This window comes from Muntiacus reevesi, chromosome 1, assembly GCF_963930625.1.
Source record: "Muntiacus reevesi chromosome 1, mMunRee1.1, whole genome shotgun sequence".
NCBI classification, from domain to species: Eukaryota; Metazoa; Chordata; class Mammalia; order Artiodactyla; family Cervidae; genus Muntiacus; species Muntiacus reevesi.
In genome coordinates, this window is record NC_089249.1 from 209,651,035 (window position 1) to 209,677,037 (window position 26,003).

The window sequence follows — 26,003 nt, forward strand, 5'->3', positions numbered from 1 at the left end:
CCATATTCTTCAGGTGGAAAAACTGATTCAGAGAAAGTCTGAGCATCTCCTCAAAAGTTACACAGTGAGATAGAGTCAATGCTGGAACCAGAATCCAAGTCTTTTGATTTCAAGGCAATATTTCTGCTATTCTGTTAAATTATCTGGTAGCTTTAAGAATATTATAAAACCTTGAACTATTGAGATAACTAATTTCTACTTTAAGTTTATCACACTTCAACTATGACTTCGTAATCTCATACTTTTCAGTCAACAGGCTTCCAGAAAGGGGAAACATATAAAGTTGCTAAGTTAACCACACTGAAATAAAACTGGGACCATCTTGAATTTTCTGATCAAATGGTGGTGGTATTTGAAAGGTAAAGCTTTCTCTTCTTCTATGTTAAAGAGCACCAAACCTCTGAATACTACCTTTCCAAGGGAAAGACACAGAACAGTCAGTGTGTGTTGTCATAACCTGAGTGCATTTTACCCATTGAGTCTTTTGTGGTATTTTCATGTTATGTTTGGTCTCAGAGAAAGCAGGGGGATGGGATTTCAGTGTTTTAAAATAGAAAAATTAAATATAATGCTAAAAAAATACAAGAGTGGTAAAAAACAACAGCATGAAATTTAGTGGGTGGAATTTGACATTTAAAAAGATGATCATGCCTTTCAAAGAGCCTTGAACCTCTCCTTAGCCTTTTAAAGGATTTTTTTCCCCCAATTATTTGCTCGGACTGGTCATGAACTTTTATACTTTTCTGGATTAAATTTGCCTGCACCTTCTGAACATGCCAACTAATCTGCTAAAGGAATGTTGGATCAAAACAGCCAACTCCTTTCATGTTTCTCCCCTTATGTGGGGAACAGGACACTGTTTATGAAGGCAACTGTGATATCAGGGGAGACTGAATATTTGCACCACACTTTTTTTCACAGGAGCAAGCAGAAAGTAAGCCCTCTAAAGAAAAAGAAGAGAAAATGTCAATACCTGCAACCAACCAAGAATGCACCCTGGGAAAGCAGGGTGAGCATTAGCTGCAAAAGCAGACAGACCTTGTAGGAAGGGAAACCCTCCAAGTCCTGAGAGAATGAGGTGCGGCAGAGCCCGGAGGCCAGGGCTGGGCGGCTGGAGGTGGATAAAAAAGAGGCCTATGTGCTCTCTTCTTCAGAGGCAAACAAAGAAAGTTGAAACTGATACCAGAGCAAGTGATGTTTCAAATGCATAAGGGAGAACAACTTCTGTTACTTTTCCTATTTTAGGGAAAAAAAAAACACCTGAATTACCTTAATTTGGAGACAGATGATCAAACCTTGTGATCTTTTTTTAAAATTCATTTTTATTGAAGTATAGTTGCTATACAGTGTTGTTGGTTTCTACTGTACAGCAGAATGAATCAGGTATACATATATCTCCTCTTTGTAAGATTTCCATCCTATTTAGGTCACCAGAGAGCCCTTGAGTAGAGGTCCTGAGCTAAATAGTAGGTTCCCATTAGTTATCTATTTTATACATAGTAGTGTATGTATATGTCAACCACAATCCCCCAATTCATCCTCCCTCCCCCTTAGTATCCAAATGTTTGCTCTCTATATCTGTGTCTCTGTTTTGCAAATAAGGTTATCTGTACTATTTTTCTAGATTCCACATACAAAGGATATTATATGATACTTGTTTTTCTCATTCTGACTTACCTCACTCTGTATGACTGTCCCTAGGTTTATCCATGTCTCTGCAAATGGCACTAACTTCATTCCTTTTCATGGCCGAGTCATATTCCATTGTATATATGTATCACATCTTCTTTATCCGTTCGTCTGCTAATAGACATTTAGGTTGCTTCCATGTCCTAGCTAATATAAACAGCTGCTGCTGTGAACATTGGGGTGCATGTATCTTTTTTAATTATGGTTTTCTCTGAGTATATGCCTAAGAGTGGGACTGCTGGACCATATGGTAGTTGTATTTTTAGTTTTCTTCAGAATCTCAATACTGTTCTCCACAGTGGCTACATCAACTTATATTCCCACCAACAGTGTAGGAGGGTTCTCTTCTCCTCCATACCCTTTCCAGTATCTGAATCATGTGATCTTAACTCCTAAAAAGATCTGGATGAGTGGGTATATCTCAAGATCAATGACATGACCAATTGGTTAGAAGTCGATGTCTAAGAAATCTCAAGAGGGCAAGTTGCTGTGACTCTATTGGTGAAAAGGACAGCCATGCTATCTTCAAAGGTAATTGGCAAGCTTGTGGTGACTTGGTTTGCTCCATGATATTAAACGTTAAGATTGTAAAGTGGGAGAGATTTTAGAGAAGCATCCAATTCAAACACTCTTATTTTACAAATCAGACAACTGAAGAAAACAACTGGATATTCTTGGATATTCCAGCAGCTTCTTTAGCAAGTAAAGTTCAGAGGGGTTCAAGATAATCAGAAATATTTTATATGTATGTTCTTGTCAGGCATATTTTTATGATTTCCAGACTCAATTAAATATCATAATGGATATCTGCATGCTCCATATGCACAGAAAATGCCCTTTACTATAATTCACAGTGTTTTGACTTCTGTTATTGTTGCTCAGACACCAAGTCATCTCTAACTCCTTGTGATTCCATGGACTGCGGCACACCAGGCTTCCTTATCTTTCACTGTCTCCCAGAGTTTGCTCAAATTCATGTCCATTGAGTCAGTGATGCCATCGAACCATATCATGCTCTGTCATCCCCTTTTCCTGCCTTCAATCTTTTCCAGCACCAGAGTCTTTTCCAGTGAGTTGGCTCTTCCCATCAGGTGGCCAAAGTATTGGAGCTTCAGCTGTAGTCCTTCCAGTGAAAATTCAGGGCTGGTTTCCTTTAGGATTGACTGGGTTGATCTCCTTGCAGTCCAAGGGACTCTCAAGAGTCTTTTCTAGCACCACAATTCAAAAGCATCAATTCTTTGGCACTCAGCCTTCTTTATGGTCCAACTCTCATGTTCAGATATAGCCACTGTAAAAACCATAGCTTTGACTATATGGACCTTTGCTGGCAAAGTGATGTCTCTGCTTTTCAATATGCTGTCTATGTCTGCCATAGCTTTTCTCCCAAGGACTAAGTATCTTTTAATTTTGTGGGTGCAGTCACTGTCTGTAGTGATTTTGGAGCCCAAGAAAATAAAATCTGTCACTGTTTCTACTTTTTCTCCATCTTTTTGCCATAAAGTGATGGGACCAGATACCATGATCTTAGTTTTTTGAAAGTTGAGTTTTAGGCCAGCTTTTTCACTCTCCTCTTTCACCTTCATCAAGAAGCTCTTTAGTTCCTGTTTTCTTTCTGCCATTAGAGTGGTATCATCTGCATATCTGAGGTTGTTGATATTTTTAGTAATGGAGTTAGAGGAAATAGAATACTACATCCATAAGAGTAGGAATTTTCCCTTTATAGAATCTGGGGAAGAACCTATAGAGACCTGGACTTTCCAGGGCCTTGATGCCTTGGGAGAACAGGACAAGGTCTGTGTAAGACAGCAGGTGCCTTGACTCCTGGGATTCTCCCAGTCATGTGTAGTCCACACTGTTATGATAACCTGCTGCTTTTCTTAGGATGGCCTGGATAATTCTTCCTTATAATTACTCTTAGCCAATTCAATATGCAAGACTTTAATCAAGGAAGAACCATTATCCTAATTCAGGTTAGTTGCTCTGTGGTGTCTGACTCTTTGTGACCCCATGGATTGTAGCCCACCAGGCTCCTCTGTTCAAGAAACTCAAATTCTGGGAGATAGTGAAGGACAGGGAAGCCTGGCATGCTACAGGCCATGGGGTCAGAAAAAGTTGGACATATCTAAGTGACTGAACAACAGCAGTAACAACATTATCCTATTATTTAAAACAATGTAGGTCTTTGCCCAGAAGGTCAAATTCAGTTTCCTATGCTGCAGTGAACACTTTCATAAGAAGCTATTCAACTGGTTGCACCTTCCCTAGTTGCTCAGATGGTAAAGTGCAGGAGACCTGGGTTTGATCCCTAGGTCAGGAAGATCCCCTGGAGAAGGAAATGGCAACCCACTCCAATATTCTTGTCTGGAAAATCCCATGGATGGAGGAGCCTGGTGAGCTACAATCCATGGGGTCACCAAGAGTCAGACATGAATGAGCAACTTCACTTTCACTTTATGCAACTGGCCTGCTTACTGAGAAGTTATATGGAAACGACCATCTCCCCTATGATATGTGCAGAGAGGCACTGCTCAAAGGGATGGGCTGACTATCCACTTGGTTTAACAACCAAAGTTTAGGACTACTGAGATGGCATGGAGATGGTTAGAATCCCTTGGTTTGGGTAAGAGCATGTTTAGCATCCTGGAGAAGAAAATGGCAACCCACTCCAGTGTTTTTGCCTGGAGAATCCCATGGACAAAGGAGCCTGGTGGGCTGGTGGGCTACCATTCATGGAATCACAAAGAGTCGGACACAGTGTGCTGAGTGACTAAGTACGATGTTTAGCATCCACTCTCCTAGAAATGCTTTCTGCTCTGATTCTGGAAAACATGCCTGCAGAGACCCACGGTCCTACAGTTTAAACAGCGACTTATTTGACAAATATCCAGTAAAGAGAACAGAACAAATATAGCTACTTCCCCCAATTAAGAAGACCCTGTGAATGTATATCACATATAAATATATATTCATGGTGCCTAGCTCTTCTTTTAGACCTTTAGAGTGTTCTCCCCACCTCCCCAGTGACCCCACCCCTGCTGTGTGTGTGTGTGTGTGTGTGTGTGTGTGTGTGTGACAGAGAGAGAGGGAGTGGGGGATATTAAAGAATGTAATTTCAGACCTTCATGTCCCCATAGGTATTGCTTTTAGAGAACATCCAATGTAATCACATGGATGAGACAGTTCTTCTGTATTATTTCTGTTTTACAGAATGCCTCTCCAATTGACATTCCATCCAATCACCTATATCTATTATATCTATGCATTCAATGTTCATCTAATGAATGAAAACTTACTTTATGTACTAGTTTCCTCTTCTGGGGATTTTCTGCTCTTTTGATAACCTGTTTTAATGTCTTTTGTGCATTCTTAAAGGCAATGGAATTTATTTATAGAGGCAATTAATACATGTAATTTATGAACTCTGCTGGACAGTCTAATTAAAAATGTAATTGAAAAGTATGCCACAGGTGCATTACTGCTATCAATAAAATCTCTATAGTTTTGTTACAACTGTAGTTCTAAAGGAGGCAATTTTGTCTGTGATTATGTCATCAAATCTAACAATCCATCAATTATAAGATTCATTCCAGTTTTTGAGATGCTAAAATGTGAAAAAAAAAAGGCCAGCAATAGTTTCATATTGTCACTTATTGTAAAATAAATGTAGAATCTAGGGACAGTAAAACGTGAAAAAATAATACATCTAAGAATTGATTAAACAGGTTTAGGACTTCCCTGGTGGCTCAGACGGTAAAGAATCTGCCTGCCAATGCAGGAGACCCAGGTTCTATCCCTGGGTTGGGAAGACACCCTGGAGAAGGGAATGGCAACCCACTCCAGTATTCTTGCCTAAGAATTCCATGGACAGAGGAGCCTGGTGGGCTACAGCCCATGGGGTCACACAGAGTCAGACACTGATTAACATACACACAGAGTTGTTTAGGCTGAAAAATATTTTTTGCCAAACTTATCTTATACTTTATTTATAGGTAAATAAATAATATGTATAGCAATAAAAATCATAAATTGGAAGGTAGCCAATAATCATTAGAGCTGACATTTACCTAGTGTCTACTACAGGCTTCCTGTGACTTTTCTCATTTGGATCTCAGAGCAACCCTGTTAAAAAAGTTATATTATCTCCATTCTAAAGATGAGGAAACTGAGGTCCAGGGAGACATTTTCTTATCTTTTCTTTTAAAATAAAGAAATATATACAAGGCTCCTGGGCTAGTAACGGTAGGGCTAGGATTTAAACTCAGACAGAGGAGCTAGCGTTCTGTGCCTTCTGTATATGAATATCCACCACGGCTCATGAAGCATGACCCCTGACTCCATAAAGGACGTGCTCCTTCGGCACCCCTGGGTCACAGAAATCACATTAACCGCCTGTCAGTCTGTGGGCTATGGAGCTCTGTGCTGGTTATGCTTTTTCAAAGGTCCTTGGAGAGCAGACTCTTGCTTGTGCCAATCAAAGATTTTTCTATGCACTTCCATCTGCAATCGTAGCACTTTCGGTGTTGTTTACTTATTTCTGACCCATGACAACGAAATAATAAAGTCAACAGAATATTTCTCCTTTTAAAAGTGAACTGCGGAGAAACTATAACACAGCCTGTGGAAACAACCCCCTCATCAGAAGGCCCGTCACCATTCATGACCATTCGGAGGAATTCTGAGCCTTTTGTGAGAAAGTGTCTTTCATTTTTTTAATCTGATCAGGCCAAACATTTAAAATGGAGAATGAACAGAAAGAACACATAGGCAAGCGTGTTCTTTCTCAGTAAATGCTTAATGCTATGCTGCCTGTTGTTTCCGTAGCAGAGCTTCTTGACCAAAAGGCACATTAAAGGTTTAGAAACAAAATGAGAAGTTTGATGTTGAAACAGTGACCAACACGCCAAACAGGCCTAAGCCCCCAAGCATGTGAGGGCGAGAGCTTCGCTGGGACCCTGAAGAAGACCATCTGAGCTTTCATATTTGAATACAACAGCCCAAGTTACACAGGCGGTAGCTTTGGCCTGAGATCATTCTGTCTCGATTGTTTCACCAGCAGCATCTCTCCCATGGGACAGCAGAGCAGGCCCATCTGAACATGCACCCGTCTCTTTCCCTGAGTGTCCCTCATGCGTTCACCTTCATGCTCCCCAGGGCCGGTTCTGGTAGGTACTATCAGACAATGAAGTAATTGTCCCCTTTGAGACTGTGTGTGTCAAGAGGAGGAAAATCAATTCCTGTCACTCGAAGATCTATCACTCCAGGAGACCACTAAAAACTGCTGGCTACCCCGTGGTTCTGGAGTCCTTACAGGTCATTTTTACCAGAAAAAGGATGCCAATTGTGAGTCAAATTGAACCCATTCTTTTGAGAATCTACAGGAGGGGAGGAGGGTAACTAAAATAAACCAGGAGAGAAATTTTCCTCTGTACTGTCCTTTCCAAAAGGTATTTACTGAAGAAACAAGAGCAGAACACACTCAAGTGCCTGCTCGATGTAGAAAAAGCTGCATGTGCTGAATCCATTAGAAAACTGTTCAGTAACAGTCTTCCTTGTGAAAATATTAGGCTTGCAGTGGTTCCAAGTTCAGCATCTCCGCAGGTTATCTGTTACATAAGTGGCTGTGGCGGATGCAGGACGGCTGGGCTGAGTTTGCAGTCCTGATGGGTGTCTACATTTTCCACTTGGGTAGGAATGCTCTCCTGAAGGCACTGCTGGGGTACCCTGCTCAGAGCTGTACTTGAGGTCATTAAAAATGCTTATCAACTTGAAATAACAGCCTGAAGACTGATACTAACGTGAAGCAAGTGTTTGACATGGCTCTTCGCAAAGGTCACTAATTTCTGTATTTTCCTCGACTCCAGCCAAATAAACCACACTATCACCTGACCAAATCTCAGAAATGGCACTTTCTTTTGTTTTGTCCCAATGGCTTCAAAGTTATGAGACTCCTGCTGTGAGAGCTGAAGAGAGAAACTGGCACCTCTAAGCAACATTTCCCGGGACAAAGAATACCAGATGCCCTGTTGTTGACTTAAAGTCTCAGAACAGCAATGCAATCCTTCCCTCCTTTTCTTTGGCAAGCTCTTCCAAAACTGCAGTCAGCTTTTCCACTGATATCTGAAACTCCTCTTTACATAAGCAAATGAAATCAGGGGTGTGAAACAATTATTCAGGCAATTTGAGAATAAATAAAATTTTCATCTTATACTGAGAACGATTTATGGGGACTATTTGTCTTCATACTTTTTTTGGTCATTTGAAAATACTATTCTCCCTTCTGCTGGACAAAGCCAAAAAAGAGCATCTTTAGCAAATATTTATTAATTCTTATGGTAGTTCATAGAATACCATGGCTGGGACTCATAAGTGCAATACACAAAGAAAATGAAGCAATTACTTCAAAGATAGTGGCTTTTACAAATTTTAAATGTTCTTGCTTCCTTCTTCATTCCATAAATTTAGTACTATGAGTTTGTGTTTAAGATACTCCAAATATCACAACATATTGTTAGATAGAATTATATATATATAAAAAAAAGGACTTCTGCAGCTATATCAGTTCCACTGCGAACAAGCTACACAAAGTATATACCCGGATGGAGGAAAAAAACAGAATCTGGCCCCAAAGTCAAAGGACCTGAGTTGAGATCCAGCCTTTGCTCTTATTGGCCACTAGACCACATGCTGGCCACTTAAACAATTTTCTGTCTTCAGTCTCCTCATCCATAGACCAGGGATAAAAACAACAGAATCCAATAATGTTGTTTCAAAGACTAAGTCAGATAATGTACGCAAAGTCCAATGGCATGGTGCCTGATACGTATAGGAAACATTACACACATATATTAATTGAAGTTAGCATGGCATATTATAAAGCATCACCTACCATGAACCCCACTAAAGAAAGGTTGTGGCAATATTCTGAGTCTATTTATAAATTTGAGACTGTCATGCTTGAAAAAGTATAATCTCTTGTTGACAACACCACAATTTACTGCCACTGGGAAAGTTTACGAAGCCAAAGGGATACGGTTATAAGAATGAGAAGCAATTTTCTTTGCCACAAACAAATGTGATTAAATCTATTTTAATGCACTGCTGACTTTATTTATATTTTCTTAAGGCTGAGATTGGCATTTTGTGGTTCCAGTTTTTTTTTTTTTTAAGATTATTTATACTCATCCTTCTCAAAGGGAGTTAGTGATGATTTTTTTACTGCATACACTGGATTGTAATCTGCATACATCAATTACTCACACTGGGATTTCCTAATGTAGAAACTGACTGTAACTGAGACTCACTTTGTTTGCATGTGTGCTCATCTTTTTTTTAAAATTCTCTAATTCTTTGTTGAAGATGATAAAGCAAGCTTTGAAAATATAAAAAACATGAATAGAAAGACTCAATGTTGTAATTAATACCAAATTAATCTGAAAGTAAAATTTAGCAATGACAATTAAAATCCCAATAAAGATGGTCTAACTGCATGTGAACAGCCTGTTTTGGAAAAGAAAACATGTATGAATATTTAAGAAAATTTTAGGTAAGTGATTGTTTTGCTAATCTTTAATGGAGCAAGACTTCCTCAATTAATGTCTTACTAAAGATTTGCTTTTTAATTTTGGGTTCAAGAAAATATATCATTTTTCCTTTCCACAAAAGTTAAGTTTGTTTATTTCAGGAAATTGGGAAAGAAGTGAAAAACATAAAAAAAGAAAATAAAAGCCACTTATAATTCTGAGTGATAATTACTATAAACATATGGAGACAGTTTTTTTTTTCTAGTCTTATTATTCATTTCTCTTTCTCTCTCTCCAAAGCTCAAAGTTGGTACCAAATTACAGGAACAGTTTTGCATCATATATTTTAACTCAATATTATATAATGAATATATTTCTGAAAAATTCTATTATATGAATGTTTTATTATTTATCTAATATTCTATCATGAAATATTTAGGTTTAACAAAATGGCAATCCACTTCAGTATTCTTGCCTGGAGAATCCCAGGGACTGGAGCCTGGTGGGCTGCCATCTATGGGGTCACACAGAGTCAGACACGACTGACGTGACTTAGCAGCAGCAGCATAAATCTTTGAATACATCTTTGATGATTTTTTAGGTTTGGATTTTGATATACTAAGAATTTTAAAAGTGGTAGATTACACAGTATGCAAAGAGAAAATAATTAAAAATTTCTTCATACCTGACCAAAACAACCTGCGTAATGAATAAGGCTTGGAAAGTCCTTAGAACAACTCAATTCAGCAATGGCTTCTGTTTCACTCACCATCCAGCGTACACACTCCAACTGACCATTCTAGATTAAAAAGAAAAAAAAAAAAAAGAAATTGAAGGTAATTCAAGTTTCAAAGTTACCTCACAGGTGGCATTTTTACCAAGAAAAAAAAATCACATGAATTTTAGCTCTTACTTCTGGCTTACAATAAATGTATACCATACCTGTGATCAGTAATTTTTACTCTAAATCAACTGCATAGTTTTACTTAAATATGTTCTCATAATTTCATCAGTTATTTAAAAATCAATTTATTAAAGTATAATTTGCTAACTATAAAATGTACTCTTTTAAAAGCACAATTTGAATTTTTGACAAGTATATTCTCCGGTAACTACAACTTCAATCGAGACACAGAACATTTCCACCCCTGCCCCCTCATTTCTACTCCTTTGTTCTCATACCGCTTTGCCCACATGACCACTCTGATTCCTATCACAGCAGAAGAGAACATGCACTCTTTAACATCTGGTTTCTACCTACATAATGCTTCTACTTACATAAGCTACTGCTTGGAGATAGCTTATTTCTTTTTATTGCTAAGAAGTATTCCACTGCTTGAATATACTACAATTTATTTATCCATTAACTCTTAGAACTGACTTTTTCTCTTGATAAGTTAGAATGTGAGGAGTCCAAAATGAAGAAAAGGAAAGTAATCCCCATGCTACTTTCACTGAAGGAGAATTCTCTGACTTGATGCTCACAGGAGACCCTTTCTCCTGTGCTGAAACCCACACTGTGCAAACCAGGAAGACAGCTGAGACATACACGACCTAGTGATTAAGAACCAGACTTTGGACTGGATTTAAATCCTTAATCCACCACTTAGTTACAAGACCTTGAATAAGCTTCTTCATCTCTCTGATACTCAATTTTCTCATCTATGAAATAGCAGGGGTTAGAAGCAGCTACCTTGTGGAGTGACTGTAAAGATTAAATGAGGCATGTCAGCTTCCTAAGCACACAATACCTGTTATCTTATATTAAAATGCTATCTTAGATCCTCATAATAACTCCAGAAGACAAATGAGACATTCAGCTGCTTTCCTGGTTTACACAGTGTGGGATCTTAGCCCAGGAGAAAAGAACTATGGTGAGTGTGAAGTCAGGGAAGCCTATACTGAAAATAAGACAGGGGAAGTAATCTGCTCATTCTTCTCTTACTCTGGAATTTCAAGCAGTCAACTTGTAGCTAATCTCATGTAGAACACTCACCTAGCATGATTAGTACCTGCTGAATAGCTTCCCGGTGCCCCAGTATCTCCTCCCATTTCTTCCCTCCTTGCTGCCCAAGGAGCCTGATGGCTATGGGTTGATTCCCTTGGGCCCTGGCTTTTGACTGGGTTTGGCTGATGGAAAGCAGTAGCAGGAAACCAGGAAAAGAGAGAGTGTTTAAGGTTCCCTTTGTTCCCAACTCCCCCTTAATGGAGATGCCACTGGTCTGCTGAGTCCTATCAACCAGTCAAAGGTCAAAAGTCAGCAGTTCTACTCAATCCTCTCTATCTCAGGTCCTTCCCCTGCCTAAAAGGCTCTGGAGTGGTAAACGTGCTCTGGTTGTTACTGACCCCAATATATTGTACTTTGCTTCACATGCTCCCTACACCTACACCCCATCCATTCACCTTCCTTTTGCATATAAATCATTCATTATGGCCTCTCCTTAAATTACACAATTTGAGCATGCAGTGTTTCTTAGGAGAATTTAAAAAACAAAACAAAACAACCCACTGATACAATGTGCTTCATTCCCTCTGAATGAAGGAAAAGGAGCCATGCTGAGCATCTATGAGCAAGACAATCCACATCAATGGGTATTAACACAGAATGCAGAAATGTGAGACAGGAGTCCTGATTTTAGTAACAGCAGTTAGTCCTCTCTCTCTCTGGTCAGTCTAACTAAAGGTTTGCTAATTTTTAAGCAGCTTTTTTATGAGACCAAATTTGGTTTTGTTGATTTTCTCTACTGCTTTTTTTTTTTTTTTGCTTCACAGCTTTATTTTTGAAATCACAAGCAGTTCAAAATGACCATCATTGAGGCCTCTGTTAAAAGATTTTCCAGCAGAGCTGCCCCAGTTTTAAGATTAAACAATATTGCACTTTTAGATGAATTAACTTTCAGGATCTTCTTCAAAAAAGAAAGGTATTGCTTCCATCTGTGCTTTTCTTAGACTAAAAGCATACTGCAGAAAACTCTACTTTAAAAATTAACACTGCAGGGTACAGTAACAGAACAGTACCTGCCTATTTTATAATCTTAGAGGAACTTTTCATTGTAAGAAACTGTTCAGCCCATAATTAGTATAAAGTGTGTACAGTATTTTTCATTTCAGTGGTCCAAGATACGCAGGTTCCCAGATACAATCTTGTTCTCTAATACTGCTCCAGGTGGGATGTCAATTCGGTCACCGTGATTTGCGATGATGATAACCGTTCCCTTTAATGAAACATTCTTGCCAAATGTCACATCTCCTGAAACTGTGAGGTGATCCAGTTCAAGCATATCTGGTATACTTTCAAATCTTCTTAGATAATCCTGAACCTTTGTAAAAGAACTGCCTAATTTAACCAAGGGCACTGTAGGAAATTCCCGCTTTTCACTCATTGTCAAAGATCCTGCATTAAGGCTATAGAGGTTTGACATCACAAGCAAGAGATCTGATGTGGTTTTGACAGGCAGGGTCTCTACTGCTTTTCTATTGTCTATTTCATTTATTTTTGCTTGAAAAGTTTTAGATTTCCTTCTAACTACTTGCTTTCAATTGAGTGTTTTTCTAGTTTTGTGAGGTAGATTAGGCTATTAATTTGAGATCTTCCTCCTTCTCCTTCTTTTTTTAAACACAGGCATTTACTAAAACATATATTTCCCTTTAAGGACGCTTTAGGTGCATATTTAAATGTAGGTATGTTGCATTTTCATTGATCTCCAAACAGCTTACAATTTTCCTTGTAATTTCTCTTTTGATATAATGATTATTTTGGACTGTGTTAATTCTACATACTTGTGAATATCTTAAATGTCCTTCTGTTATTAATACCTAATTGCATTTCACTATAGTTAAAGACAAAAACTTTGCATGATTTTAATTACTTTATATTTATTGAGATCTGTTTTATGACCCAACATATGGTCTATAAGAGAGAATATTTCGTGTGCACTTGAAAAAAAAACGCATGTTTCTGCTATTGTGTAGAATGTTCTGTTAGATGTGTTAGGCTTAGTTCATCAAAGAAGAAACATTTAAACAAATAAAAAGTTGCCAGAGAAGTAAAAGGAAATATTATATCATTACCATGAGTTTGAAAGCCATATCATTTGTCATTAATAGAACTAGCAACAAAACAAAAATCTTATTAAGTTCCAGTTGGAAATTTCTACTTGCTAACATCCCTGAGCTTTGGGTCACACATTGTATATTAAAATGGAGTATCAGTAGGTTATGTATTTTCTCACCAGATCAGCATTTTGTCTTTGGGCTTACTCAGAAATTAAAAGAGAATTAAAGTTATTTCATTACAAATCTGTTTAGATTCTGAATTTTTGTGCTGGCTCCATGTTAGAAAACAGATTATTTTCACCTTTTTGAAACTTTCTTTACAATTATTTTGCTTAACTGTTCCCAAATGGCACTTAATAATACCTTGAACTCCCACAGTATCTAGTGTTGGGTCCCCCAGAAAGCACTCAATAAATTTTGCACGGAGCTGGCAAGAATTTATGATGTTCCATTTAAGGAGTTTAAGTGTGGGGGGAGATGTTCTTTACCTCTGGTATGACTTCAGAGCCCCTTTTCTAATGTAATCTTCTTATTTGATATCCTGTCTCTGACTCTGCTTCCTGTCAGCCAAGTCATATCATCGGAGCAACTTCTGCCCGTTTGTACCAAGTTTGTTTGTCTTTAATGACAGCAGGGCTCTCCAAAATGTGCTTAACGAGGTGAAACACCACCAGTTAGTTACCAGTGTTCAAAACAAGGTCTTAAAATGGAAGAATGATGACTTCTTGGGACTCCCTCAATTTCATCAATGTCCATCACAATACACTAATGGACTGAGGCAGGACACGTGTCAGGACAGGATGGCCAAAGGGCAGGGCACGTGTTACAAAATATTTGTATTTACCGCTTTTGTAAATTCTAGATTAAATGAAGGAATAAAAGAACACTTCCATTTTTCAGATCATTGTCCAGAAGTAAAGTATGAAAAGCCTGAGACTGCAAAACTAGAAGAGCTTTTGAGTCCTATGGGTTTGATGCATGTTCTTCATTAAAGCAGAAAAAAAAATTTTTTTACTAAGTTTGCATGCTGATTGTATTAGAGAGAACCTTTACTGACTGGAGTTTAAGAATAAATGAACACTTAATATGAATAACATAAAGGAGTTTTACCAGGATTGGCTTAATGACCACTAAATTTCTTAGGTACCTTTCTACTTTGAAGATTCTTACTCTATCAAAACAAGTATTTGGGCACACAAATTAACAAATTTTATACAATTATGTGTGTGTGTTAGTCTCTTGGTCGTTTCTGACTCTTTGCGACCTTACGGACCGTAGCCCGCCGGGCTCCTCTGTCCATGGGAGTTTTCCAGGCAAGAATACTGGAGAGAGTTGCCATTCCTTTCTCCAGGGGATCTTCCCGACCCAGGGATTGAATCCGGGTCTACCACACTGCAGGCAGACTCTTTACCGTCTGAGCCACTAGGGAAGACTTAACTACAATTATGTAGTTAAGACATATTCAAAACCCACCACTAGTGAGGAAAACTAATGAGCACTGTATTTTATAAATACTAAAATGACAAGGTAGATGTCAGCAACCACTGGCACTGAAAGAATATTTTAGTCATGACTGACATTCCCACTGATTACCAAACCCAATTCTTGCCTTCCCCCAGGATTCTGACATGGGCCTAGATCCTGAATTCACCATCCTGCACTGGTAACTTACCTGCCTTATCCACCAGGCTATCAGTTCCCTAAGAAAAGAGACTAGGTCTCATTCACATGTGTTTTGCCAGCAACTTAAAACAATGTCTGGTGGACTCAAAAACACTGTTTAACTTTACAGAATTTTCACTCACATTTGTTTTTTTTTGTTTTTTTTTCTTGATGGCAGTTCAGCTCTTATTTGACATAGCATCATTGCCAACTAACGAAAAATGATATCTATCCACTGGGTCATGGATTTCTTATATGATCAAAAAACCTAATCACTGAGTAACATTAAACACAATAGAAAGCAACTTTTTAATAACGTAAAACTTTGCTGAATAATAAATAAATTGAAGATACAAAAATTTAGATTTGCATAAGAGGTATACAGGGGAAGGAAATTGCTTTTCAAATATAACATGTTCCTTAGTGAATTCACAAACAGACTTTAACTAGCAAGTTCCCCTAGTATATTTCAATATAATTCTATTTGTAAAAATTATGATTATTCAGCTTATAGAAGCCATAACTATTAAGCAAAGCAAAGTACAAATGCAGAAGCATAAGATGTATTATATTTCCCTACACTTCACTTCTGGCTTCTTAATAAATGTGACTGAATTCCACATTTATTTGCCAAAGATCTTAAAAGTAATTTTAGTTTAATAGCTAACCTTCTAGTGATGTGTTACATTTTACAGAGGCACTCACTACAGTGCTATAAAAGACCACATTTTCCTGTATCACTGTTTCTAGGTTTTAACTCTATCCCAGTCAGCATTAATTTGCCTAGTTTTTGACAGATAACATACTGTGCTCTGCAAGAGCCAAACTCAAACTCGGCACCGATATTCTAAAGAACTCCTGATACTGCAGACACCTCAACTTCAGATGTAATCCATTAGAGGTCCACTTTATTATCTGAAATCCTCCTGAGTGCTAGGCTAGCATGCCTTACCATACACCTTTTCCCCATTCGTCTTGCTCATTTATACTCACATTAGGAAAAAAAAATGAAACAGCCTCACATAGATCCAGGGGTGGTTAAGAATCCAAACTTCAGTCACCATGAATAACAAAAGTTCTTAAAATAGCAACAGACCATTTTCCTTTCTCTTTATTAGCTGTTTTGATGCTTACCCTAAATTGGAATATAGTCTCAAAATCTCAAAGCAGTTAGTGACTGAGATGGTTAACCTTTTAAATGCAGTAGGTTCACTTGCTGTTTGCTTGGAACATCACTCTTCTCTCTTTCCACTCTAACACTTAAGTTTACTAGAAATCTTACAAGACAGGAACATGTGGAGGGCCCAGCCCCCAACCAGTCACCTTGATGGCCAGGCCTGCTGGAGTCAACTTCTCCACATTTCGCTCGTTGAGGCAGTCTTCTCCCATCAAAGAAGTGAGGTGCTGCAGACACTCTGCGTGTCCCTGTGATGCGGCAACGTGTAAGAGATTGTTTCCACTTTCGTCATGAATTTTGTCTAGATTGTCGGCAGCTAGGTGTGGCTGTACACATAGTAAGAAGAGGAAAACTTAAGTCAATAAACCAGAATGAGCAGCTGTGGGGGTTTGCTCTGGGCCTTGGGAAGAAGAGATGAGCTTCCAGAAGCCCTGGTGACATCACGGGGTTGTAATAAGTCAGAATTCCTTGCTATGAAAGCACAGGAATGCTCAAGTGACTTCCTTTCATGGGAGACAGGCAACCGAGATGAGCCAACGAGTCTGTAGAGGCTCCAAGCCAGCTTTCTAACAACTTATGGTAACCAGCAGGTTTCCTGTCTGTCTCCTCCACTCCTGCTATGTTCTGAGGGCCAGACTCTGCTTTATTCCTTGTGGTAGGTTTGTTGAATGAATGAACTACCTGTCATAACCATCTGCTTTGCCTTGAGCTTTGGAGAGCTGGCTCTGATGGCAAGCCTCATGATGGGTGCTGTAGTCTGTGCTCCCCCGGGTACCTCCAGACACTTTCACCCCTAAACAAACTCCTGGGCAGCTGGAAGCTATACTTGGATTCTGGTTTCTTCACCTTGAGTGAAGTTCAGTGCCCTGAGCATAACTCATTGATAAAGACTGTTGGGTAAATTGAGAGGTGTTACCATTTGGGAAACATAAAAACATGGGAAAGATAAAAGAAAGGAATGAACCAGAGAGGAAGAGCCAGGAGAAATGGAAAAGACATTTTCAAGAGACCAAAAAAAAAAAAGAAAGAAAAAAAAATTACTTGACTTAGTAAAATTGTTCAATGATATCATCCTATTATAACACTAAAATTTGTGGTAATAGACCAAGTGCGTTATATTTATCTATGCACAGATTTACCCTGAGTAGAATCACATGGCCAAGATGTGATGATTTTCCTTGAATGAGACTTTAATTAACACCATAGTGTCAGCTCAGGCTTACTACTGTTTGATCCATGTCTGGAAGCCAGGAAAGAACAATGTAGGCAGATGGAATGTGATTTCAGTTTAGTTTTCTCTGAGCCTAAGCAGAACAGACTTTTCTTACATCATGTTACTCTGTGTCTAGAGTCTCTGGAAAAGCTTCTTCATGCTCCCTAGACATGCAGACCTGGAACTAAATAAAAACTCCATGTGGGTCAGAGGGCAATCAAGCTCTAGGGTAAGTCTCTATCTGCAAATGCTTTCAAATGTCCTGGTCCAAGTCTTCTGAATAATGATCAGGATAAAACAGAAGACCCTCTGTTCATGTATCTGGCAGGTTCCCCATCATCAAGGAACTGACATCCCCACAAATAACTCAGTGAGAGCATTGGGGACCATTTGAAAAGCAAAAGGAAAGACATTAAGATTCATATTTTTTAAAGTGCTGGGCTTTTTTTGGTTTTGCTTTTACTTGAGACTACATGTCCTTATTACAGTTGAATTCATGCACAGTTCAAGTGAAATAACACTCCCTCTATAGCCATTTGTTTTTCCTTATATTAACCACCTAACTTTTAATTTTAGAACTCCAAAGTCACATCGCCCAACAAAAGCCATTGCAAAAAATTGGAACAAAAGCACCATCACTCTGTTACTGATGAACGGAGTTGATAAAACTGGAGTTCTAGATGGTTAGTGTGTATGTTGAATTATTTCATACTCACCAGGAGAGATATTTGCCCTTCTTTAACAATGTTCAAGATGCTTTTCACTTTTTTCAGGTACTCGTTCCTTTCTTCAGGTCCCTGGGAGCTGGTCCAGTTCACGCCGCCAATCTGCTCCTCAAGTTTGGGGTCTGTGGCCGAGGACTGCAGATGGAAGGCCCTGAGCTGGCAATCTGGCGCCACTGCCTTGTCAACTTTCCGACTGTAAGGATCACTGAAGGTCTTGTGTAGGAAGTCCTTACCCTGGTCTTCAGGCTCATAAGCAGAGCCACATTTAACCAGAGGAGGCGAACTCTCTGATTCTTCAGGGGAGAGCGTCTGTTGGTCCTGGACAACAGAGGACGCTTTTCTCAAGTGAGGGCTTTTCACAGGAGAAAGAACACAAAATGGTGTCATGTTAGACGGGGAGCTCTCGGCACTTCCTGTAGGGCAGGCTTTGCCGGAAAGGCCATTAATGCTTGTGCATAAACCCAAAATTCTTTTTTCCGAAGTCGCCTTGGTGAAAGAGGCCAGCTGCTGACTGGATTTGATGTAAGGCACGTCGAGAATCTCATCCATGTCGAGGTCATAATGTTCCAGCTCCCCCAGCAGGGTGCTGGGCTCCGTGCTCTTCCTCTGGGGGCTGCCCTCGCCAGCTCTGGGGCCGAGCTCCTCGGGCTGGGGGCCTGGGTCAGAATCACCCCCTTTCTGGTACTCTGCCTTTTGGTTCTTTTGATCATCACTTTCATTGTTCTCCAGAGTCTCTGGCTGGTGTTTCAAGGGGGACACTCTTTTCACTGGGCGGAACTTACTATACACATCGGCGATTCCTGTGGGCTTCTGCGTGTTTGTAATAAGAGTTGAGACACCACAATTCCAGCCAGAGCTAGACACTGTTTTAAAATAAATTAAGAGAGGGGACTGTTAAATTGAAACACTGAAAACAGCATGGCTATGTAGACAGACACGATCCACTCAAGTTGTGCTCAAAGGAAGTCTGGGTATTAAGGAACAATTTAAGAGAGAATGTAGGCCATAAAACAGTTTGTACTTACCCTTGAAAAACAGTGAATGCTAAAAGAAAGTTACCATGTATTGGCTCAGAATTAATTCATGTAGTAATAATAGTGGAAGCAAACAGTAAAAGAGAACAAACCCAGACAGACACTCTGTTTTATTCCCTGATGGTTATACCTCCCTGACAGTATGCTGATACTTGTCACCACTCTGAAAAACAGAACTGGAGGACGAGATCCTTTGCATTTAATAAACTTCCAAACTAATTCAGGGAGAGAAGGTATGTATCTGTATTTGTGCACACACACATAGGTATACCCTTAGAGCTCATGAAGTCTTGGAGAAAGAAGGGGTAAATGATTTAATATTGGGCAAACTTAAACTGAGAACTATTGAGTGATTCGCTAGGTGATCTGTCAGACAGATCAGGGAAAGAACAGGAAGGCATGGAATGGTCAGGACTGGCTGGACCGTGGGAGATAAGCCAATGTGGAGTTCATCCCACCCTAGACTGAGTATCCAAGTCAACCATAGCTCATGGGCATTTGACGGTGCTTTCTGGCATATGACCAGCAACGTAACACACTGCCATGTCACAAGGGAACATGCTCTTTTAGAGTCTGCCCTCCGTCGTTTGGAAAGCTGGAAATGAACAGGAGGAAGTTGCAAAGGGAGGGTGAAGCAGGCAGACTAGTATTTTTTTCCCCCTTCTCATTTCTGTGCAAAGTTCAGATAAAGATTGTATAGTCTGCGTTTGAGTGTCTGGTTGGGATGACGTGTCAAGTGAAACAGCAACACATCCAGAGGTGAAAGATTAAGCACCACCTCCTTCCACAGGGAGCCTCATATGACCAGCTGCCCCTGCCTCCCCTCAGAGGCTGACCGAGCAATGGCCTCCTCCCTCGGGCTCGATGATACAGCTTCCTCTCTGGGACACTCCTCTGACTAGACAGATGACCCTGCACCCTGGTAACTTGCAGGCCACTGATTTATGGACTCTTACTCCTTTCCCACTTAGTTTATACCATCCTCCACCAAAGGGGTGAGGTTTCAGGATATGCCTTCCCACTCGGCATCTCTCATCTCTGTCTCCTCTTCTAGATCGGCAGCAGATGGGAAGTGTTTAAACCGAGGCACCTGGGTGTGTCTGTTCTTTGCCAGCAAGCACAACCCAAAAATGGGCTTCCCAGGTGGTGCAAAGGTAAAGAATTCCATCTGCCAATAGAGGAGATGCAAGAGATGGGGGTTCGATTCCTGGGTCGAGAAGATCCCTTGGGGGAAGAAATGGCAACCCAGTCCAGTATTCTTGCCTGGAGAATGCCATGGACGGAGGAGCCTGGTGGGCTACAGTCCATGTGGTCTGAGTGACTGAACACACACACACACACAGCACAATCAGACACAAAAGGAGCCTGAGAGGAGGGTATATTCGGGACTGTAACTTCTGCAATAGCCCCTGCTATCACTGATTCTTGGGGTGAAAGTGGCATACTAATGATTTAAAGTTCCCCAAATTTAGACCTGGCCATTCTTCTTCCTACTACAATGTGTTCTCAAAGGATTCAGGTAAGTTCCAGAGTCAAAACAAGATGAGAATGAGCGTTCTAAGCCTGAATGCGAGATACTTATAGGTGGGTGAGTTCCCCACCCCCACCCCGGTGGACCACGACTTTGCTTGTGGTCTCAGAGGGTCTGCACAAAGCGATCCTTCTCTGAGGACTTTCAGGAACCTACGAGAACACTGTCAGATGTGGAATGAGGCCAGGATTCTGTCTAGTAAGAAACAAGTGTTAACTGAGAATATTCCAGAAGGGAAGGGAGGTATCTAGATGCTCTTAAGCTGCTGCTCCTCTGCCTTTAGTTAACTCTGGCTCTTACATGTATACAGTTCTTGACACAGAGCAGACAATTAACAAATGCTAGTATCTGAGTTTGAATCTCACTCTGTACAACACAGTAAATTTCTTTAAAAATGCCCAAAGTGCATCCTTCTGAGGGATTCACAGCTTAATTTCACAGGGAACCAAAGTCCTTTTAATAAACTCAGAGGAGCGATAATCACCAATGAGAGCTGGATTTTCTAGTTATTTATGAAATGTAAATATGCAAAGGCAAAGACTAATTCCAACTGGTCCATTATAAATTTCAAAGTCTTTCTATCCTTTATATGTCCTTTTGCCCTATAAAATGTAAAGCTAAAAAAATTAATGCCTGCCAGAAATTCTTGCCAAGCCTTTAACTCTTCCTTTCAAGAACACATGGTTACTTACTTATTTAAAAGAGCAGAGAAACAGTGGACACAGAGTTTATAATATGTAAATATGCCTTTAATTTTATCCATCAATTATCTGAAAAGCTTATAGTAGAATATATATATATATATATTCCTTAACATTTCTGAGATGTACATTTATTATTAGGGAGAGCATTTGCTAATATATTGCCAACTACCTTCATGTTTTCGGAACTTCTTGATAATGTGAATCTCAGGATGTAATAAAAAAATTTCAAGCCACATAACTTAGTGGGCCAGTACAACGAGAGCATTGTACCAATGTATTTATGTATCATATAAGGTTGTGGGTTCAAAGGGCTACTCTTTTATGTTGGCTTTATTTACATGTGAAATTTTTTCCAAGTGATACAGGGAAATGGATACCATATGTTTCCCAGCTGTTTTCTTCTGACAGGGGCCATTAAGAATGCTCTATGGAAATGAATTCTGTCTGAATCTTATGAAAACACTTCTTTCCACAGACGAGCCTAGAAACTGAAGAAGGGGCATCAACATTAGGCTTGTTGTCCTCCTTATTCAAACCTATGATTTTTTTTTTTTTTTTTTTTTAGGCTGAGAGTGAAATCTGCGCTTTTTAGTCTCTGTCTTGACTTCCTGGAAAAAAACCCAGTTAGAGGAAAAATGGATTAGATGACAAGTTTTCATGAGAATGTTCTCATTTATTACCATATACTTGTCTGAGAAGTAAAATTTTGTTTATATACAAAAGATAAAACTCAATTAGTTTCTTTCTCCTAAGCTGGGAAAATGGGCATTTTAAGCATAACATCATTGCCCTTAATAACTGACAAGATTTTCACTTCCAAGTCAATAAGTCTACCAAAAAATCCCACTTATATTGTTGTTCTATGCCAACACCATAATAAATTTCTTATAATGCATGGAAACAAAGATCAGACTAATTATGGTTACTAGGAGGACTTTTAGGCTAAATTTATTTCCTGGAAATCATGAATAAACACTTCACATGTTAAAGTTTAAATCTCTGACAATTTGATCTCTTATCTTATGAGATCTTTACAAGCTCTGTAAGAATACAGTCTGTGTCTAATTTCTCTCTATCCCTCAAAGCACCCAGAAAATTCCTTTATATGAGTAGGTTCTCAGTGACTTTTTGGTACAGTGGATTGTCAACATCTTATGAAAGGAAACATGTAAAATATACCTCAAACCAGTCTTCCTGATTGTGGCACACATTTTCTAAATGGTCAGTAGGTAAATGGAAGTGCATTTGAGGCTGATTTATAGGCCATAATTCCCTTTCCTAATCTAGCTGGCATTTGGAATGTCTCCGACCTCCAGCAGGGTATTTCCAATTGCCTGCTGACCATCTACAGGTCACCATGTCTTCAACAAGCATCTAACGTGAGCCTACATCACGCAAGTATGTGTAACAGGTAGAATGTTCTGATCCAGGGGTTTGATCACCTTACATATTGGCCTGCTTTCTCCTTTTCACTTCCTTATCCAATATATACACATACACATATACACACACACACACTCTCTCTCTCTATTCCATCTTCTCTAAATGTATTCCTGAATCATATGACCATGTATTCTGGCTCCCAAGCAAACCACCTCCAAGGCATCACTGATCTTTCTATTTCTTTTTTTAAGTTAATTTCTGTTAAGAGTATAGTTGACTTACAAGGCTGAGTTAGTTTCTTCTGTACAACAGAATCAGTCAGTTGTGCATATACACATATCCACTCTTTTTTAGATTTTTCCCATGTAGGTCATTGCAGAGTAGTAAGTAGAGTTCCCTGTGCTATAACAGTAGGTTCTTAGTAGCTATCTATTTTGCATATAACATGCGTATATGTCAAATCCCAATGTCCCAGTCTATCCCTCCCTCCCTTTCCCACTTGGTAACCACAATTTGTTTTCTACATCCGTGACTATTTTTGTTTTGTAAATAAGTTCATTTGTACCATTTTTCTTTTAGATTTCATGATCCAGCAATCCCATTCCTATGCACATATCTGAAGAAAACCATAATTCAAAAAGATATACGTACTCCAATGTTCACTACAAAACTATTTACAATAGCCAGGACATGGAAGCAACCTAAATGTCCACTGATGGATGAATGGATAAAGAAGATGTGGTAATACACACAATGGAATATTACATGACCATAAAAAATAATGAAGTAACTCCACTTGCAGTGACGTGGATGAACCTGGAGCCTGTCACAGTGAGGAGAGTAAGTAAAAGACAAATACTATATGATACCGCTTATATGTGGACCCTTCTCTTTTATGATCCCTGGCCCTCACCCCTTAGGCAGCGAGTCTTACTGTGGCCTGATCCTCAGTCCTTCTCTAACTTGGTCCCTTGCTTCATCTTATCACACTGACTAGACCACACAGACCTTCCCATAGTCTGTGCCGGTTTCTGTCTACTTCTTAGGTTTTCCTTTTTGATCCCCTATTGAGATAAGTCTGATTTTTTTCACTTCTTAATTTAGAAACGTTGAGGTGGCCTTGTACTGCCTAAAACAATACCCCAGTGCACAGAAACCATGCTAAATACCCCTGATTTAAAGAATAAGTGAGCTTCTCACCTTTCAAATCTTTATTCTTCTTAATTAATTTAAGAACTCTCTGTTAGGTGCTACAATGACTTTAACTCCTCTCCAAAACTTACAAACTCCTTTCAGAATAATGAGACTGTGGGCCTTTACCTCAGAGACTTTCATAAGCAGAGAGTTCACAGAAATGCTTTATTTCTATTCCATTTTAATTACGTCCTTGAATTTACTATGACAATGATTTTCCATACTGACCTAAAGTTTCTCTTAAAAACAAATATGCTAAAAATAAGTGGTCTTAGAAAAACAAGTTTAAAATAATAATACAAGTGGTTTACAGGTAAAACAAAAATGGCAGAGAAAACTTTACATGTAGACTCTTGAGAGTCTCTTGGACTGCAGGGAGATCCAACCAGTCCATCCTAAAGGAGATCAGTCCTGGGTGTTCATTGGAGGGACTGATGTTGAAGCTGAGACTCCAATACTTTGGCCACCTGATGCAAAGAGCTGACTCATTTGAAAAGACCCTGATGCTGGGAGGGATTGAGGGCAGGAGGAGAAGGGGACGACAGAGGATGAGATGGTTGGATGGTATCACTGACACAATGGACATGGGTTTGGGTAAACTCCAGGAGTTAGTGATGGACAGGGAGGCCTGGCGTGCTGCAGTCCATGGGGTCAAAAAGAGTCAGACACGACTGAGTGACTGGACTGAACTGAACTGAACCCATGTTGCGGAAATAATACTTGAACAACTAAGTTTTGATGAACCATTTTTTCAGGATAGTAGCTAAATTCTTGAGGATTCTTTATGTTCTAATTATCTTCTCATCTCAGCACCATCATTCCCACATCACTAACTTTCCTCTGACTTTCCATCACTAAACTCACCCTTTCTGGATGTCCCGTATCCTTCTTTCATTTTCCTTCCTTGTGGCGAGTACCCCTCTCCCATGATGCCTTTGCTGCCTTCTCTGTCTGAGATGGAAGCTCATCTGCCAAGATTCCCCTCACGTGTTACCTCCTTGGTTCATTTCCTCTGACTTTCCCAGATAATTGTTGTCCGTTGCTTCTCAGTGCCCTGAGATATACTTGCCCATACTGGGAGTCAGGCATTTATAAAGCTCTGTTTCAACAATCCACTTAAGCATCTGTCTCACCTTCTCCACTGAGAGTCCCTCAAAGGCAACGACTGCTTAAGACCCAATCTGTTTATAACAGCCCTCTCTCAAGCACAGCATGTCACAGATATAGGGACCAAGGACTAAACCTTTTAAAAAATAAATGAATGCAGGGAGGAGAGAGGGTTTTGGGCAGGGGGGACAAAGGTACAAAGGAATATGCCAGTCCTGGCATATACTGGCAAAGGAATATGCCAGTATATGCAAAGTATACTACATACACATGAGTCTTGTCACAGTGAGTCACCCTTGCCCACATTTTGGACAAACTGAATGTGTTGAATATTTCAAAGACAGTCTTGGTAAAGCTATTGAAGATGTGCTACGTATTAAAGTGTTTTCATGTGTTTCCTAAGTTCTAGCCAAAATTGCTTCATCTGTAAAATAAAGGGGTTAGACACATGATGGCTAAGACCTGACCCACCTCTAAGTTTCTATGACTGTATGGAATGTCTACAAATAACAGGGCTCTTTATTCTGAGTGACTCACTATGAAACACTATAATTCTTCTGGATCCACGTCTTTCAACAGATCCTCACAAATTTATAATTATGAGGCTAAGCTGATTGCTGACACAGAGCAACTCTTTGGCTCTTGGGACTGATAAATTAGTATTTTCTTAGGAAGATAATGGACAGTTTGCGATTGCAACGGTGGATCCAATTTTTGAGACTGAACGTCAGTGCTGGCTCCCAAAATGTCTATTTTACTTCTAAATATGGAGTTATGTGTCCATACTAGAAAATTAGCTTTGGACTATCAAGAAGAGAAAGAAAAGGAATGTATCTTTGTGATAAAATATTGTTCTCTTGTTATTTATTGTTAAAAGGTAAAGGAATACTATTTTCCTTGAGAAACAAAACGAGCAGCTTTAGCTGTAATTGCCTTAACATGTACACAACAATGCACTTCACATCTACAGCTACTGGAAACCTAGGCATCTTCAAGGACATGACTTCA

The 26,003-nt window shown here is 39.4% G+C and overlaps 1 protein-coding gene across 3 annotated transcripts in view; it reads right to left on the reverse strand.

The window, feature by feature from the left end:
- The window catches only part of SNCAIP (synuclein alpha interacting protein), a 152,236-nt gene that overhangs the window by 25,563 nt on the left and 100,670 nt on the right, over nt 1-26,003 (reverse strand). For all 3 annotated transcript variants that reach the window (XM_065934456.1, XM_065934473.1, XM_065934465.1), the window contains 3 exons: nt 18,034-18,905; nt 16,251-16,430; nt 9,895-10,008 (listed from right to left, as the gene is read on the reverse strand). In XM_065934456.1, the coding sequence (XP_065790528.1) occupies nt 9,895-10,008; nt 16,251-16,430; nt 18,034-18,905 (1,166 nt within the window). The remainder of the gene's footprint in view (nt 1-9,894; nt 10,009-16,250; nt 16,431-18,033; nt 18,906-26,003) is intronic.